The sequence below is a fragment of the Mytilinidion resinicola genome (genome assembly GCF_010093595.1).
Source record: "Mytilinidion resinicola strain CBS 304.34 unplaced genomic scaffold BDZ99scaffold_19, whole genome shotgun sequence".
Classification (NCBI taxonomy): Eukaryota; Fungi; Ascomycota; class Dothideomycetes; order Mytilinidiales; family Mytilinidiaceae; genus Mytilinidion; species Mytilinidion resinicola.
The window spans coordinates 353,009-371,217 of NW_022985455.1; the positions used below are offsets into that span (position 1 = coordinate 353,009).

Sequence of the window (18,209 nt, forward strand, 5' to 3'; positions counted from 1 at the left end):
ACGGGAGCCAGTCCGCTTGCCATCTCACAGGTCAAAACCAAGCAGCACACGCCCCTGAATCAGCTGGTCAAGGAGATGAATACACAAAGCATACTTTCACTACTGCCTGGGGTGCTTCAACGAGGCCCTATAGAAGTCGAAACCCAAGCTGGCTTCATCAGAATGGTATACAACAGTCTACAAAGTTCACAAAATCAATATTCTACAAGCCCTCACGCAACGGCGCTCTTCCCCAACGGCCCCAAGTCAATGACCTCCTCCTCAATCTCCTTCTCCGCCTTACTCCCCTTCCCCTTTGCTCGTCCATCCTTGATCGGGCTGCCCTCCTCGTCGTCTTCGCCAAATAGGTACCCCTTGCCGCCAATGCTGTCCTTGCCTCTGGCCATGCGCCGCTTCTCGTCCGACGGGAACGCTGTGTGGGCGGATGCGGATGCGAATGTGGAGGTGCGCTCGTCCTGGCCGAGCATCCAGGAGAAGGCGGATTGTGCGAGGGCGGGACGCACGCGGGGAGAGACGGAGATGGTTGGGCTGGGTGGCGAGGGGCTGGGCGCTGTAATGGTTGGCACAGCGGTGATTCTAGATGTCGAGCTCTTTAGTGTGGTCGGCAGAGATGGGATATCGATTGGAAGGGCGGTTTTGCTTGATGGCGCGTTGCCAATGCTTCTTTGTGGTCGTGGAGGCTTGGAAGATGGCGAGGAAATAGCTGCGGACCTTGAGGAGGCCGGGCTTGAGGTTGGTGGCGCGCTGGAGGTGCGCTCTGGTGGGATTAGAACCCTCATTGGTGCCTTGCCTTTGTCTTCTTCGATGGGTAGAGGTATGGATGCGTCTTCTAGATAGACCTGTACGAATTGGACTTTGGCAATAGCGACACTTAATGCCTCCAAAGAGGCTTTGTCAACATCCGCCTCGTCGCTTTTCTCCTTGTGGCATTCCCATAATTCGGAGAGTGCTCCCTCGAGCATCTTGGCGAGACCTTTGTTGCGCGTCTCGAGCGCAGAAATCCTCCGCAAAACTTCAGAGTTGGACTGTGTGGATTTGAGCACAGGTCGTGCCGGCTTCCTGTATTCTCTTCCGCCAGATCGTGGGGTGCTTTGCCCAGAGTTGGACTGCTGCAACGTCTGCACGTTTTTCTTTACTTCTCCAACGGCGTCACGGACAGCTTTCGCAATGCCCCATTTCTCCCCGCGGTTGTAAACCCCTCGAGCAGCATCCTGTAATATAGCTTCTAGGCTCCCAGGTTGCGGGACGAGACTGTTTGAAGCTCCGATTGACGTGCGAGCGTGATTGGTTACTCGCGATTCATTTTCCGATATTGGGGGTGATTTCTTGCCGTATTTCTTGATAATGTTGGCACCGGCCTGGGGATTCAGATTATCCCGCAGATATAGCGCGTCATGTACAAAGGTGAATGGTGGATTATCAGGTTCTGGGTATCTTAGCAGTAGTGTGAAAGCAGTATTTGTGTCGGCCTCAACGACTAGGGATGATCAGCAATGGGATAATGACCGGATTCTGGAACCTAGCTTACGATCCCATCGTATACGAAGTAGCATCGCTATGCAAATAAAGTCGACAAGCTCTAAGGAGGAGTCCTCGGCAAAGATAATGTCCCACATCACCAATACTTCGTTGAATGAAAACTCTCGGCCAAACAAAAGCCGTATCCACCGCCTACAGTCATTAGTGATGGGCTTATGGTGCTGATGGATGCTCAACGTACATCAGAAATATTTGAGGTACTATGTCCACCTTCTTCAGATGAGCCGCCAGGCTGGGGTCAGCCATTGGAAGATACTCCTCAAATATCCTCTTGCTTCGTATCAACATCGGCGTATCGTTTTGAGGTTGTTGCGAGAACCCTGATTGTCCTTCTCCGGGAGCATAGAAGAATTTTGCGTTCTGCATAACCAGTCGGAATAACGTGAACGTGTCGTGCTCCATGAAGCGAAGATCGCAGACATCGCGAAGCAGTCTACTTGCTGTGCCAGTATTTCGTCCCCGCTCTATGCTTCCAGGGTTAATGGAGTCTCTTTCCACCACCCAAAGGATAGGCGCCAGCACCTCGTGCATGCCTTGTCTGTAACCAACATCCGGGTTGAGCTTGCAAAATATGAAGATTATGTCTAGCATCATATTCTGAGTCGACGGCTGGCGGAAATACATGTTGTCGGGCATACATCGCTCAACATCTTGGAATATCTCGGCTCGTAGAGTTTCGTCTTTGCGGAGAGCTACCCAGGGGGACTTTCAAGTCTTAGTGAGGTGTCAGACAGATTGAGTTTCGCTTTTGTGGCCTACGAGGAGCCGCATTAGGTGTAGTACCTCTTCATGTTCACTCAGGGGGTCTACCGCCGACTCTATCTCATTTGGGTGTTCGATTGCTCGCAGGAAGTGGGATCGGAGGGAGTCGTATGCGGTTCTCGAGTCTACTAGGGCGGTCGGCCATGACGTGCGGTCGAGGTTATTGAAGAGGAGGAATATCTGTTTCTTGCTGTAAGGAGAGCTCTAAAGGCAGACACATTGCGCATACCTTCCAGCATATCGACCGTAAGCCTGAAGTGATCCGAGGCTTGTCCGGCGAAGACACAGCCTTCCTCAATTGACTGATAGAGGTGACTTCGTCTAGCTGGGGCCAACACTTCCTGCGCGACTTTAGCGATGTGTACGAGACTTGTATGAGATATACCTACCTAGCTTCATCCAAGGTCCGCATGTCGCATATGGTCGGGAGAGAAAGCAGCAGCACGCGTCGCTCGCCGTGGAGGAATGACGATAGCGCGGCGGCATCCCGCGATTCACCAGCCTAACCGGAACAGGTATAGTGAAGCTCACAACCACCTCATGAGATTCTTCGTCTCTTCGTATTCTGTACTGCACGGCGAATTACAACTATTTCGCAATACGAGGTGCCTGCATAGTTGAGCGGCTGAAGCCTCACTCTGCCTCTCAATAGCCACAACTCGTTTCTGTCGGACGGTTATCCCCATCCCTCTTTCCAGGCGAGATAGCACCCTCAGAGAGTCCCCCAGAGGCCCTCAACGATGTAGCTAATGAAGAAGTTCCACCCGTGATGAGTACTCCCCCTTCTCTACACAGTCATCCCTCCGGCTTCTCCGGGTACACGCCACGCAAGGTAGATGCTTCAGTGCAGTCTGAATCCTTCGGATCTTAATAGCAATCCCGGAATCCAATTTCGCCACCATTCCAGAGGAGTTGGGCTGTAATGAACTGCTGACAGACTAGTCCCTGTTATCGTTGACAGTCAACGTTCAGCGTGCGGAGAAACTTCACGATACCCTGACCCAACTGCCAACATGTGACTCGAGGTTGACGGATGATAGCCGCCTGAAATAAGCTCCAGCAATTGTGTCGATTCTATATGTATACACCAACTCAATTATGGCCCTAGACCCCAGCTAGGTCGAAATCAGAAAGAGATTTTCATTATCAAACAAGTCTAAATCTACGTATGCAAACCAAAGGGAGCCAAGTGACGATGAAGAGCTCCTCCCCGAACACCGCGCCACTATCTTCTGGCACATCCTCATCGCCGACCCGACCGCTAGCGAAAACCTCCCTGGTGCCAGTTTGTCTGCGCCATGCCCTGCAAACGCGCGATCAACGAAGCCCAGCCTGCAGCTGTGAGAAACGGTGGCGCGCTCCCCCTCCCCCCATCATCTAGGGCGCACGCAGCATGTAGGCTGACGAGCTGCTGTACGCCATGAGCGTGTATGCCTCATCCTGGGCGTCTTGACATGTCATGCAGGGCGCATCAGCAGGGCCCCATACATACCGCTGTTTAAGCTACACGTGTTATCGTGAACAGGGACGCAGTAGGGGGGTGCTGCACGCCGTTGTTAGAGATTGAGGCGCTTCGGGGATGCTCGATGTATCGGATGTGGGATATGAGGGGATGGCCGTTGATGCCACCGGATGCGCTGTTTGTGACACTTTTCTAGTGGGTGTATAGAAGGAGGGAGTTGATTGTGACGGGGTACTTGGGGCTAGGACCGGTGTCGGCCGCGGATGGAGATGAGTTGTGGTTACTTCCGGGGGCTGGGGAGGGCATATGTGCGTAGTGGCGATTGGGAGGAAGGGAATACGTGTAAGACCGTTGTAGGCGAGGCATATGTACATGGTGTGATGAGAGGAGAGGCTGTAGAGCGTGGGGCAAGATAGTGTTCACTGATGTTGCGTTAATTTGACCAGCTTGAGTCTGCCCTGGAGGCTGCCTTGGTGCGCTGTTGGTTCTTATGCCTAGGTAGCCTTGGAAGTGGATAGGGGTACAGTCCGGTGAGGTAAGCTTACATGTTATTTCATTGGCTGCTTCATTTCACGGTCTCTTTAAGGGTATTGAGGTACGATATACACCTGCCTCCGCCGCCCTAGTTGCCTCCGCCGCCCTAGTTGCCTCCGCCGCCCTAGTATCCTGAGAGCCTCCACCGCCTTCGTAACCATGAAGGCGTGAGGGCTTGGGATTGGCATCCTTCGTTGCCGTATCCACCTCCACCGCCCTGGCGACCTTCATTGCTGTACCCGCCTCCTCCACCCTGGCGGCCTTCACTGACATACCCGCGTCCATCCTGGCGTCCTTCGTTGCCGTATCCACCTTCACCACCCTAGCGACCTTCATTGCTGTACCCGCCTCCTCCACCCTAGCGGCCTTCACTAACATACCCGCGTCCACCCTGGCGTCCTTCGTTGCCGTAGCCTCCCTAGTGTATTTAGCTGCCGTAGCCTCCCTAGTGTCTTTGGCCGCCGTAGCCTCCCTGGTGTCCTTCGCTGCCGTAGCCTCCCTGGCGTCTTTCGTTGCCGTACCCGCCTCCATCCTGACGGCCTTCGTTGCCGTATCCGCCTTCTTCCTAGGGGCTCTTCGTTGAAGCGATCGGACCAGCGGTAGTGGTTGTCGCCGTTTGTTTCTCCTCCGCCGGGCTGTTGAACTATTTGCTTTCGTTAGAGTCGCCTTCACCTCCGCCGCCTTCTGGTGCCTACTGTAGCTATCTTCATAGTCATGACAGCAGTGTAAGTCATTGCTATAGCCTTTGGAATCCGATAATTTGTAGTTGTTGAGGTTGGTACAAGTTGGTAGTAGTCGGACCGAGACATTGCAAGGAATGAGAAACGATAGGCAGTACAGGGATCTAGACATTCGGACTGTGCGAAAATGTTATGAGCGGAGATTATACTCTTCGCTTCGCTGTGAGGCTTCAAGAAAGGATTGCGAGATCTTTCTCTATGTCTAGTCAAAAATAGAACTCTACTTGAAGGCCTCCGAGCCCAGGCGGGTTCATCGGCGCAGATTGGCTTTGGCCGCTGTTAGACCTTGCCTTTCTGGGACTTACGCATGTCCTAGATCCAATGGACTGCTTCAACAAGGAAGCATTGATGTACTTTGGTGGATCGAGAGCATGTGTGTTGTATCGGATGCAACTCCCCGAGCCCGGCCCATCCAATTGGCTGAATTCTGGTGGCGCAATCCGAGACTTTCTGGAAACAGTACAGGCTGCATGTTGCAAGCATACATAAAAACAACGTGTTCGAAGCTTGTGGATTAGCTAGGATGGGTTCAAGATAGGGATGAGCTACCAGTTCCGAAAGGACCGATATATGCTCCAGACATACATATTATCAAGGGCTCGAAGACTGAAAACCCGCATCGAGGATGTCGTGCATGCGGGAGATGTCGTGTAACGAGAAATATACAAGGATATGGCAGGTTCAGCCAAACGACGTTCCGATCATGAAACCGCCACTGGTGAACGATGGCAAATTCTCAACGGCGACTGCGCCTTTTGCTGTCCGTCGCCACTGTCGAGCGAAGCTGTACGATGTGCGAGTCATCCCCGCGAGGAAAAAAATAGAAGCGGAATTTGTATGAAAGCCGCTCTGGTGAAAGCCTACGGCGCGTTCCATTACGCAGCGGGTATGCACACACGTACGACGGATGCGACGAGAAGCAACTATTGATATATCAAAAAATCGTAACAACCAATGACTGAATCTGACGCCTCTCGCTCCATCACCGAGTATATGTGATATCTGAAATTCTTCCTGATGTATGTGGGTAGATGCTGACGTGCGGCTGACTCTCGTGTTCTCGGACTCTTGTGTGGTTTGTGAGCTGACAGCATGAGCTTCGGATGCCACTTCTACAGTACTATGTAGGCTGATTTATGTTGCATTCGGATTCCGAAGATGGGTGCGTGGGCTCACGTGCGCCTCAGGAGTGGCATACAATCTAAGAGATTAAATCGAGGAAGAATCTTGGTAGATGGACTCGATCTCGTCCTCAAGAAAGGTTAGATGGCCCATGAGCTTCTCGGAAAGTGTCACTTACGTCCGTGAGCGGTCGTGGAGCTTGGATCATCCAGCGGTTGTCCTTATGCTGAAATACGGATCAGAAAACGGCCGTGATTTTTCAGACATGTTGCTCACCCGAGCTTTGTAGTCTCCGGAGGGAAACAACCCGTCCATCATTTCTATGAGCCTTTTCGTATCAATGTAGGCGTCGTTGAGGACTTGGACAGGACGTTCAAGCTTGGTGGTGGATGATCGGTAATATGCCATGACGAGATAGAACAATGGCTCGGGAGGTCAGAACCGTGGAGAATGGTCTTTCTCGCAGAGGTAATACCAATCTGGATGCCCTTGGGGTATATAATGTTGAAGTGAAAAGACTTCGATTTGTGATGAATGGAAATTTCTTCCGAGGACGAAGCGTGGGGCATTCCAGAGGCAAAATTCTTGGAGAACAGCGGTGTGATCCGGGCAAATCCTTTCTGTACTCCGAGAGGGTTTCTGATTAATGCAGACAAGTGTGCACACGGCAGGTCGCACAGCGCACTTCGTCGCTGGCGTCCGAAAGGCGGGTCGCTACGTGGCGGAGTATCTCCTATGAGGAGGGCAAAGGCCGATAGTGTATAGGGTCTCTAGAGGTCGGGCTGTGAGGCTGCCAGGAGGTTGACAGCCAGTATATCGGATGATGATTTGCTAAGGGAAGGAAAAGCTCTAGAAACGTGCCATGTGGCTCTTCTGTGGGGCTATTGCCCTAGGAAAGCCTCGGAGCAATGCCTAAGCCGAGTCCTAGAAAAATAAGGCTTAGTTACTGGACTGCATAACTATAGGTATTGTACAAGAGATCTTGGCATTAATCAGGGACGGATAGATCCATTAGAATCGGTGGACGCGGCGGCGCCGTGGTCGTCTTTTAACGGCTTTCACTTCAGCTTTACTTCAACGTCATCAACGCAGCAGACTTCAACCACTGCCTCGCCTGTGAAGCATCGCCTTGAGGGAGGTATTGGTGTATGAGATTCCCTTGCTTTGGACCAATAGGACCTCGGCTGGACTCAGCCTCATAATGCCCAGACCCAATGCGCCCCGTTACGCAGTGGCCAACACATCGCTCGGACAACCGTCCTTCTCACGATCACTTCCTTACCACTATAAGCACCGGTGAAGATGATCAGTGTGCCTTGCCGAGATGAAAATCGAGACAGTCCCAGGCGGTCGACAGTCAACATCCTACGAGCCGATGGAAATGGCATCCGCGTATCTTCATTACGACTTGGCATCTCCAGCCTTGGAGAGCTTCGAGGAACGCTCGAAGAAGATCTTTCAGCTGGATAGCCCGAAAACATGGATTGATGTCTACTCTCGTCGTAAGTGGGTCTTTTCGAGTACTTTGTTTCATATTGTTCGAGGGATGACTGGCATCAACGCCGTACTGCTTCGGCCGCACCTAGCTCCCGTCTCCAAAGATTACGCATCTCCCCCTCTACAGTCACCGCCGGAACTATCGAAGAATGATCTCGCAGCTTGGCTCAATTATAGAAGTCTCAGCTGTTGGTGTTCATTTGGGCAATAATCGGGATTCATCCATCCATCCATCAAGTTTTGCCTTAGCAATATACGTTTCAACCTCGTTCATTTGTTCAGATGTTTCTCTAAAGTTGCTCTATTCCCATACTCCTCAATTCCTCCCAGGGACTACATCGCCGACCTTCAAATCAAATCGTGCCTTGCTTACGTTTGTGTAGCCTCGGAAGACAACTCCTGGGTCATCTCTGACAACGAATGCAATGAAGAGAATGCATACCCTGGAGATGAACTGCAGAAGATCCAGGACGTTCATGATCTCGATTATTATCAGGACCATGCGCAGCCGATGTTGTTAGTAGTATCCGCGATATTCCTAACCAACGTATGTCTAACATGGTCAGCTTTATACGATTCACAAGAAATTCTAACAGTCGTCTCTCGCCTTCCCAAGCGCTGTTCGACGGCTTGTTACATAAATTCTCAGTTAACCCTCGCTTCAAAGAATTCGTCATGTCGTTCGGCCAAAAGAACAAAGAGTACGACTTCGCACCTCCAACCTGTCGGTTCCGTTTCTCCAAAGGAGACAAAGCCATGAAGACTAAGCAATATGAATGTTTATATGGGCTACGTTACGTTGCTGATAATGGTAATGTTGATGGCAAAGAGAGATGGTCGGTCCGCCAATACGCCGTATATCAAAGATATGATCCATCGCGGAGTCAAAACGTCTGGATTTTCATAGGAATACCCAAACGTTCTAGCTTAGAGCGCCATATAATAGCATACACTCGCAGACAAGATAACTCTGATCCGGCCCAAGCGTTCGCACTCCATCTTACGATGATTGAAGCGTCTCTAGTCGAGTGGCGATGGTATCTCAACGACATGACCCAACGGGTACAAGATCAGTCTGATAGAATCACACTTGCAGACGTCGCCAAGGACAAGGTGGATGGTTTACCTGATTTCAAAATCGACTTCCGTGATAGGCAAAGGCTGAAGACTTTGGAGGATTCTATTTTGAACCTACACGTAATGCTTGAATCAACTATAGGTACTATATCATCCCTCACAAAGCACCTTTCCAGAGTATCGGGGCATCGCGACGAAGAAGAGTCAGCATTCCTTATCAACGGTTACAACGAAGCTCTCGATGAGTCAAAACTCTACCTGGCAAAGGCGGGAGTTCTCGACAAGCGTGTGCATGGTGCCTCCTTTTTGCTCTCTGGTCTCCTGGACTACGAGAACGCGTATTCCCTCCGTCTGCTAGCGGAAGAGGCTCGACAAGATAACCTGGCGATGCGGCATCTAACCGAAAAGGCGACCAAAGACTCCGGTGTAGGCTACTCGCTTGCAACATTTAAAAAGAGGCTCCGCTAACTGTCAATCGTAGGCTATCAAGATAATCACCATCATTACGGTTTTTTTCCTCCCGGCGACTGTAGTCGCAGGATTCTTCTCAACGCAATTCGTCTCCATCGATCCGCAAGGTCTTACTATCTCAAAGAAATGGTGGATCTATTTTGCGATAACTATTCCGCTGACACTCGTCACGCTCCTAATATGGTACATAACATCATCTACCAAATTCAAGACTATGGCTCTTCACCGACTCGAGAAAGCCCGTTTCCTGAAACATCGCGATACCGATGCTTCAAATCACGACCCCGAGCACGCTGAAATGACTCGATCTATCAACTCCGTCTCTAGCGATGTATCGGACTTGCGATCTCCAATATCGCCAGGGATATCCGAAATGCATTTCACGGGCACTCCCTACCTTCGACGACCCATCTAAAAAAATTCGACATCGACACAAGCCGGGCATCAGCACGTTCTATTTGATCTTACGTAAGCGTCGCCACGTGCTCTCAACGAGCAATCAACTTCTTTCGTGAGATATTTGAGACGCACCTTGAGATACAAAGGGGACAGTTCCAATTCGATCCAGCAAACTATTCTAGAGTAGGTATGCACCCCAATCAACCTTACAAGGTTGATAGACTTACGCCATGGTGGCATAGAAAGTCAAAAACTTATCTCCCCAAGTAATCAAACGGACACCCTTCCTTTGGGTTATGTGACTCAAATCTGCAGACGCCATATTTTCTGATTGGTTGGACGTAACAAGGCAGAAAAAGGCGAACGATGCGCAGCCTCGCAGCCTTATTTCTTGGCTTGCATGAAGGACATGAACAGCGAATTGTAGGAACATGCCTTGACCGGTCATCCTCTGCGTGACCTATCATCGAAATACACGTTGGGCACCGTGAGGCGCATTCATAGGGATGATGACCGAAATGCGTTGCAGAGGCTCTTTTAAACTCAGCCTCCAACAAGACCCAACGGCCAGGCTAGGTCTATATAACTAGACCTTTCCAGTGCCACGCACTTAGCGCTCCCCGAAGCTTCTCTCTTTGCCAAGTCACTCCATGATATTCGCCCGCTCGGATCTCTCCTCAACGCATTATTCTAATACATCAAACTGCTAATGCGGCCTAGCTAGGCTTTGCATTATCCAGTACACAACATCCTTACCTTGAAGAGGATCTACAATTTCGGGTATGTTCTCCTGATAAAATTATGGAGTCTTCTAACGGGCATTTCGCAGAAGCCTATGCGAAGCACAGAGCCCTACTACAGCTACGCGGTCTTGCCAGATTTCTAAGTTACCCCGAAAGTTCAGAGAGGCTGCCCTCTACACCACCATGCAGCTCGAAACTCAAGCGACAGTGGGCCCTGAGATTCGCCTCAGCAATTTTGACGAGCATACGCACGCAAATGGACACTATCTATTCAGAGGTGCGGAAAAACCGAAATCAACTATTCTCCACGTTTGCGTCGAGGTCAAGCCCAGGTCAACGGAGCATCAAATCCTGTCCGAGAATCGCACTTTGAACCTACCTGCTAAGGAACCATACTCCGAAGTTCAGGAATTGATATGTAATGTTCTCGAGAGACACCATATTGAAGGCGAATGCAAAGGCCGCTTTGTAATTCTGGAAAGAAGCGGGAGCTGCGAGGAGTTCCCGATCGCATCGCGCCCACAATTTGAACAGGCAATGGAAGACTTTCATATCCGAGGTTATGACAAGATCACGTACAAGGCAACTTTTTTGCGCATTGAGGGACGAGTCACCACCACTAGCCGTCAGCAGCTCTTCGATGCTATTCACAAGGAGAGGATACAGAATAAGAACCTGGACAACGAGAACGATGCCTGGTTTGTTCCCGTTGATAGGCTTCTTGAAATAATCTCCGAGACTGCCGTAACCTCTCTTTTTCAAGATCTAGTAGAACTAAAATCGAAAACGAGATCAGAAATCACTGACATATGTCGCAAAGCGCCTCGACTTTTGGCGACGCTGGTTCTCGCCGGATTCGATGGCGATCTCGGGCATCTTCTCAGTCAATTCCTACAGCATAGAATGTATGACAACATGATGCCGTTCTCCGACAGCGCTAAATATCTTCCTTGGTTCTGTAACGACGAACAACATCAACGAATTTGTATGTTTCAGTGGCAAACAATAGCTATAGAGATCCCTCCTCCACCCAAAGGCGGGCAGGGGAACCGGAAACGGGCGTATAGCTCAAAACACGCCCTACCACTCGAAGACGTACAGCAAGTGGGAGCTGGAGGATTCGGAATGGTGTATAGGATCAAGGTGAAGGCATCTCATCAGAAGGCATACAAACTGGCCAATGTAAGTAGTCTTTGGTGTTCATAACATACTTTGGCCTAGTCAAGTCCCCCTCATTTTGTGTATTTTCTAATAATGATTGTCTTACAGGACCCGAACCCTTACTTGGCTATGAAAGAGGCTAAACGGGAGGGAAGCAAAGAAGACTACGAGAAAGAATGGACAATGCTAACTCAACTGGAAGAGTTCGGCCATCAAAAGCACCTCATTCGTCTCTTAACGGCTTTCCAGCACGGCGACAAATACTATCTCATCTTTCCTTTTGCCCGATCGGACCTCCAGAAGCACTTCCAATTGGTGGACCCTCGAGGGCAAAATCAAAGCAAGTATGTCATTTGGACGCTCGAACAGCTCCAAGGGCTTGCTGAAGGTCTGAACCACATTCACCAGGATGTTGGCAACACGCTTCAACCTAACGACCTGCTGGGCAAGCCAGTCCGGTTTGGTTACCACCACGACCTCAAGCCGGAAAATTTGCTGCTCTTCGTGCAGATGGATGAAACGTTCGACGAGCCGCTAAAGGGGCTTGAAGTAGGTTTTGGCCGAATCGTAATGTCGGACTTTGGCCTGGGCAAATTTCGCACCCAGATCCAGGGCAGCGCCACGGAGACTATTCGGGGAAGCGAGGTCTACGCAGCGCCGGAAGCTGGCGCTCGTAGCCTCGAACGGAAACAAGCACGCGCTTATGATATATGGTCTCTCGGATGCATTGTCCTCGAGTTCATCGTTTGGTTGAAAGAAGGCTCCGACGGTCTGGAAACCTTTGCATGTAAAAGGTTCGTGACCCCTCGGTTACATATGAGAGTGTATTAGCTTACAGGCGACAGATCCGGCGCGATCGATTTCCACCGCCCCCAAATTACAACCCAGGGGTACTATCACTACGACCAAACCGGCACCCCCCAGCTTCGACCCGAAGTGTTGGAGCGTATCGAATTCCTCAAGCGGCATTGCACACACCAAGCAGCTTCAGGTCCTATACTTCGTCTTCTTGGACTGGTAGAAAGGTGCCTGAGAATCAGCCCTGACAGCCGTCCGAGAGCGGACCAGGTTGCGAAAGAGCTCAAGTTCATTCTCAGTGTTGCGAAAAATTCGGCCGGCAACTTCTTCAGAGATATTCCCTACTCGTAGAAGCCTGTTTGAGATACCAGCAGTATCGGCATACCACCAATATCAATACGGTCAACCTTTGTCTGGCCACGCGTACCCAAAGAAGACACGTTCGGTTTTCTAGCTGTGCCCCGGGAAGGCTACCGAGTAGGTTTGGGCTAGGCCTAGGACATGACGCCCTAAGGACATATCGACTGGTTCCGTGGCCTGAGCTACACCCTTCAGCGTACATAGAATGCTACCAACGGAGAAAATCCCAGCCTGCCAGGTAAAGAGCATAGCCTAAAGCCTCTTGCTTATGGGTCCGCGGGTCCGCGGGTGCGATGGGGTGATGTTACCCTAAAATCGTAGTAGAGCTCTATTGGGGGTTGAAATGCGCGTCGCGGGGAAAGATGGAAGTTTAATAGCGACTCGATAGCCTCCATAGGCCTCGTGTTGCCAGATGTGGATCGGAGTAGAACTTTGACCAAATTCGTAATTTGCAGTTGGGTGAAGACTCCTTATTTAGCGACGAGAGATGACCTCTAGGGAGGACAAGCGCAAGTAGCGCTTGGGTATGTTGGAGGGTTCTACCGACATTGAGGGATGAGAGGAGTGGTGGGCGCATATACACCCTTAAAATAGCATCTTACTGCAAATATAACTCTCGAATGGAAATTTCAATTGCTGTATAACTCCCTTGTACCCTTTCCTACTAACTATCCGCGTTAACTGAAGATAGTTGGGGTTATTTGGGGCGGAAAAGAGGGGTGTCGGTGATCTCCGCATCTCGAATGATTAGGGGCATGCGGCTGAGATGTTCAGCCTGGCGGCGGCACTCGAATGGCGTCAACCTGTTCTTGACTAACTGTTGAAATCATCTCAAATACACCTTTTGACGAAAGCGAACTATGAGCTTCGGATTCAGTGTCGGCGACTTCATCACTGTCGGGACATTGGCATGGAATGTAAGTAATGAACCGACTGAGAATGGTCCGTTCCGGCTAGCCTGACTTCCCTGGAACTGATGTGATATTTCCGATCACGTGGTGAACAATTCGGAGGACAATAGATGTCGATTCTATGTAGGAATCTAGCTAGGCTATATACACGTAGGCGAGGCCCGTGCGGCCTCCAATTAAACTAGATCTATAGTAGGAGGCGTTCCTACTATAGATCTACATTTCACGTACATATAAACCTATACATCACGTGTTCTATACATCACGTGCCCGAGTATCACCCGAACGCTAAGAATTCCACACTGGCACGTTGATACTATAGGTCTACGATCGATGCAAATCTTCCGCCGTCGAGTTTCGGGACCTCTCCCGCGAGGTCATGTCAATGACCATTGTGCTGAATGCGATTGAGACCTACTGGAAAGAGGAAAATGAGCGAAAGAGCGACCTTGCCGCGGACCAAAAGGAGAACTTAAGGACACTTGCCGCAGGCTGTGAAGGGGTTCTTGAGGAATTAAAAGAGCTGCTTGATAAACATAAGAGTCTGGCAAGTGGAGAGAGCTTCATAGCGCGGATGAGATGGGTCCCCAATGACATCGCACCGATACGCAACAAGCTCATACTCCAGACGACGCTTCTGTCAACCTTCAACAACGTTATCACGTAGGCCACGTTTCGTCTCACAAGCCTATCCCTTCAATTCATACATAGATACTGACATCGATCAAGCGCTACATCCAGTGCCAATGCACAGGCAAAATTGCTCGAAGCACTCAATGTAATTCACCGCGACTACGAGACTGGCCAGCGTGCGGCTCCTGCGTTCTCTTCTGTCACCGTCGCGGATTTGAACACCTCAGGCAATGTCGCATGGAAGGAGATCGAAGCCGATATACAGAGCGAGCACGTACCCGTCGATTTAGTACGGCAGAACCAAGCGTTCGTACGGGATTGGATCGAAAAGGTAATTATAGAAGAGCCAGAGGGCATGGAGCGTGATGAAGCATATAACGACAGTCCACCCTGGCCGGCATCTGCCACACCCCCGGAAACCAGTCTCACCAGGCTGACACTTGAGTCACCTCTCCAAAGCCCTATCGCCAGCCAGCAAAAGAGGAGTGCCAGCTTCAGTTCTCATAGCAGCAAGGACAGTGCATGGCGTCCCGTCGATGGTCCCAATCCAGACTATGTTCAAGGTTTGCTCAAGAAAGTACTGCAGCTAGAGAATTCTGTCCTAAGTGATGAGATCCGGGTCAAAAGGATTGCCAAAAGAGTTTATCATCAACTGGACTGGACTGGTCGCGGATTTTTGTACCGATTCACTGTTCAAGACGAGTTCCGCAAAGTTCTAGATCTGATCGACATTGACGTATCAGATTCCACCCTCGCGTCACTTGTGTCAGTGGGTGACAAGAACAAGGACGGGAAAATAGATCTTCAAGAATGTGAAGACTTGCTAGTTAGCCTCATTTCTCTTGTCGATAAAATTGCGGAACAAGACTTGCAAGCACGAATTAAAAGGGATATCAAGCATGGTCGTCGGGCCGTCGAAAATCTATTGCAGGCTACCTATAACCAGAAAAAGGATCAGGCGCCTCTTCTTTGGGGTTGGCAAAAGTCTACATCTGCCGGGGGTTGGACATTTTCATTTGGCCTCGATAAGTCCATCAACTCTAAGAAGCTGCCAATCGCCGACACGGCTGCCTTCTGTTCCCAGTACCTCATTGCTACAAAGATGTGCATACCCGCTCTTAGTCAATCATTGTCTCATTGGGGCAAAAGGACTGAAATACTCAGGTTGCAGCACTACAACCTAGGATCAACAACTCATATGCCAGAAAGCTACTCTCCGAACATCAGCTGTAGAGAACCCAGCTGAAATCTCAGCTGTAGAGAACCGAGCTGAAGCCTCAGCTGTGCAGGGCTCATCTGAACTTACTAGCGCGCCACCCTGGGGGTGGCCCCCTTCCTTCCCCTAGTATATATACAACTAGCTAGACGTCTATAGAAATCAGAGTTCACATCAATTTCAACCTGAGTGAAATACTGGAGATACTGTCTCCAGAGGGATATGGCGAATATCAGAAGCCTGTTGATGCCGTTCTCAATGCGGCGTCATCATTTTTCGTATTTGAAAACGATAGGCTATCTAGACCCCAAAATGACCATGAGTTGGACGAGTTCATTGCTGTGGCAGACCTGGTCCCAATTCAAGATAGTGACAGCTTCTCTGTTTGCCCTTTAGAAGATGCCAAGGCACTCCGCGGCCAGTCCAATAGCCTACTTGAATTGATTTTGGGATTCATCTTCGCTATGGGACTTCAGAGGCTAGGAACTGCGATCAGATCAATGCCTCCCCGCCATGAGAGGTGGCGAAAAATGCGCATGCAAGAACGCGCAAAGCGAATCACCGAAGCCTCGAAATGCCTAACAGGCGCAGAGGCCATCATTGATAAATGCAAGCTCTGGTTTGCAGAGTACTCAATATTGAAAAGCGACGCTGTGAATAGATTGAGCCTGACCATTGCACTCAGGGATGTCCAACTCGCCTCAAAAGACAAGAAGATCTGGGAGGAAGCGATAGAGAACGCTAAGAGGTCAAACAGAGTCAAACTCACTATCAGAGATGGTCATGGTTTTGTAAAGAAAGATCGATTCAGTACGTGGGTCTTGCTATGCCCAAGTTGTCATTAATGACCAAGCCTACGACTGCCCAATCCAGTGGCTTATCTGGAATCGGACGGGTGGAACGCACCGCAATGCACACATCCCGCAAAGAAGACGCTTACTCCGGTCTGGAACGAAACATTTGAATTGTAGGTGTCTATACGACCGTCCACTTGAGCTTTTCGCCATGCTGACAACGATAGTGTCGCTAATGCTGGAACCAAATATGCCATACGCGTCGTAGATCACCAGGCCAATAAGTTTCTGCGTTTAGACGATAAATCGTTAGGAGAATGTGAGTTTCTCCTCGATGACTATGTCAATCTTGCGGAATCTGAACCAAGTAAGTGCCGAATAGCAAGATCAATTCCGATACCTTGTCATACGTTTGCATATACTTCCTTAGTACTGCAGTAACAAAGGACTGTACGCAAATCTTTCACGAGACACTGTACAGATAGATCAGTGCTAATGAAGCTTGTATCAAAACAAATTCAGCTTGATCTCGATGGAATTTGGAATGGCTCCTTGAACGTCGAGGTTCGACCAGAGCCTGTTGTGAAGCCAGAGCCCTCATCTCGGACCATCGAAAGGATTCAGGACCTGATGGACCATGTTCACTCGGATCCTACACCAGAAGGCTGGCAGAGAAAAGAGATTTCCAATGGTAGCTCATACTTTACATCCGCCGCTGGGAAGGAGACCATCGTCTGTACACCCAGTCCAAAATCAACACAAAAGCTTGTGGGCTCAGATGCCCACATAGAGCCCGACTTGGGTTTGCCTTCTGGATGGGATCAGCGGACTACGGAAGCTGGAAAAATCTACTATATGGATCACCGTAATAGGCTCACCCAATGGGTGCCGCCTAGTGATAAAGGATTATCGTAAATATCGATTGAGCTTTAGTGATGCCTTTAGAGTGCCTTTCCAGGTTAATGCGCGTCTGTCCCCAAGAGGAACCACTCAAGAGGAGGGGCTTCATACCTTTGACAACGCTATTCAAGCTAGCTACATTGACATGGCAAGAAATCGCCACATCTCCGCATTTCTTCACTTCGGTTGAAAACATATCCTTTAGTGTCTATCTGATACACGCGACATAAGCTGGACTATCCTTCTACAGCAACGATCCAGCTCTTATACATCTTGCAACCAAAAAAAACCACCAGAAAAACCAAAGCCATCCGCCACGGGCCTCGAACTCCTCATCCTCGAGTTGCAAACCAGCTCAGCTAGGTGCCCAGCTACCACACCAATTATACGGGGTCTCTAAAACTTTGGTTTTTTTTCAAAACAAAAGAAAGTCAAAAACAAGTTCTCCGATCGCGAGTCGAACTCCGGCTTGCCGACGGGCCCAAAAAAGAATAATCAAGGAGCAAAAAGTTCGTCGGGCCGAGCCCTGCACTACATCTTTGTCGTGTGGAAGGTCGTGTTACACCAGAGGCTGGATTCCAACCCAGCCATCGGGGCGACTTACGTGGTGCCCCCGGACGGGCACCGATGGCGCTATGGAGGAGCCACAGAATTTTTCGAAATATATACCTAGGTAGATTGCGTCGAGTTATGTTTACCTGCTAAATCACGTTCACCTGCTTATCGCTGAGCGGCGTACTTCTGTCTCTGTCTTACATGTTAGGTAGTTCACGGAGTAGGTTCAGAAATAGCACTATATTTTAGCTTAATTTCCAGCTCTATATATAGCTCTACAGCCTCATTTCTATATATTAGTACCTAACAGCTAATGGGGGGTATGTTAGTTCGCTCCTCCATTCTTTCCATCAGCAAATTGTTGATCACCACCCTCTTATTTTGGCCTTTTGGCTATCACTGTTTCGACGTTTGATCTTCATTTCGGACGCCCCTATGGGGTGGGCTCCTATAATTCCCCTTCTGTATATATACAGCTAGATAACCACCCAAATCAATCAGAGCCGATTCAACCTAACAATTTGTGATCGTGGGC

General features: G+C 49.9%; 7 protein-coding genes across 7 annotated transcripts; 4 read left to right on the top strand and 3 right to left on the bottom strand.

The window, feature by feature from the left end:
- Nucleotides 1-212: 212 nt before the first annotated feature.
- Nucleotides 213-2,713, bottom strand: BDZ99DRAFT_490749 (RabGAP/TBC; the record flags this gene model as incomplete). The annotated part of the gene is made up of 6 exons (XM_033723070.1): nt 213-1,477; nt 1,529-1,671; nt 1,721-2,244; nt 2,323-2,481; nt 2,531-2,642; nt 2,691-2,713. The coding sequence occupies 6 exons, from the start codon at nt 2,711-2,713 to the stop codon at nt 213-215; spliced, it is 2,226 nt and encodes a 741-aa protein (XP_033572120.1).
- Nucleotides 2,714-6,246: 3,533 nt separating this feature from the next.
- On the bottom strand, nt 6,247-6,567 carry BDZ99DRAFT_524871 (uncharacterized protein; the record flags this gene model as incomplete). The annotated part of the gene is made up of 3 exons (XM_033725945.1): nt 6,247-6,288; nt 6,338-6,385; nt 6,436-6,567. The coding sequence occupies 3 exons, from the start codon at nt 6,565-6,567 to the stop codon at nt 6,247-6,249; spliced, it is 222 nt and encodes a 73-aa protein (XP_033572121.1).
- A 733-nt stretch (nt 6,568-7,300) lies between these two features.
- On the top strand, nt 7,301-10,086 carry BDZ99DRAFT_574767 (uncharacterized protein). Its single transcript, XM_033728407.1, has 5 exons — nt 7,301-7,661; nt 8,040-8,172; nt 8,223-9,159; nt 9,215-9,786; nt 9,846-10,086. The coding sequence occupies exons 1-4, from the start codon at nt 7,484-7,486 to the stop codon at nt 9,617-9,619; spliced, it is 1,653 nt and encodes a 550-aa protein (XP_033572122.1). The 5' UTR covers nt 7,301-7,483; the 3' UTR covers nt 9,620-9,786; nt 9,846-10,086.
- Nucleotides 9,724-10,113, bottom strand: BDZ99DRAFT_114351 (uncharacterized protein). The gene has a single exon (XM_033712456.1). The coding sequence runs from the start codon at nt 10,049-10,051 to the stop codon at nt 9,827-9,829; it is 225 nt and encodes a 74-aa protein (XP_033572123.1). The 5' UTR covers nt 10,052-10,113; the 3' UTR covers nt 9,724-9,826.
- A 416-nt stretch (nt 10,114-10,529) lies between these two features.
- On the top strand, nt 10,530-12,656 carry BDZ99DRAFT_524873 (kinase-like protein; the record flags this gene model as incomplete). The annotated part of the gene is made up of 3 exons (XM_033725946.1): nt 10,530-11,528; nt 11,616-12,301; nt 12,353-12,656. The coding sequence occupies 3 exons, from the start codon at nt 10,530-10,532 to the stop codon at nt 12,654-12,656; spliced, it is 1,989 nt and encodes a 662-aa protein (XP_033572124.1).
- Nucleotides 12,657-13,900: 1,244 nt separating this feature from the next.
- Nucleotides 13,901-15,514, top strand: BDZ99DRAFT_114426 (uncharacterized protein). The gene is made up of 2 exons (XM_033712457.1): nt 13,901-14,239; nt 14,306-15,514. The coding sequence occupies exons 1-2, from the start codon at nt 13,956-13,958 to the stop codon at nt 15,453-15,455; spliced, it is 1,434 nt and encodes a 477-aa protein (XP_033572125.1). The 5' UTR covers nt 13,901-13,955; the 3' UTR covers nt 15,456-15,514.
- Nucleotides 15,515-16,518: 1,004 nt separating this feature from the next.
- Nucleotides 16,519-17,224, top strand: BDZ99DRAFT_114431 (uncharacterized protein). The gene has a single exon (XM_033712458.1). It carries the CDS (start codon nt 16,715-16,717, stop codon nt 17,132-17,134), a length of 420 nt encoding a protein of 139 aa, XP_033572126.1. The 5' UTR covers nt 16,519-16,714; the 3' UTR covers nt 17,135-17,224.
- The last annotated feature ends 985 nt before the right edge of the window (nt 17,225-18,209 follow it).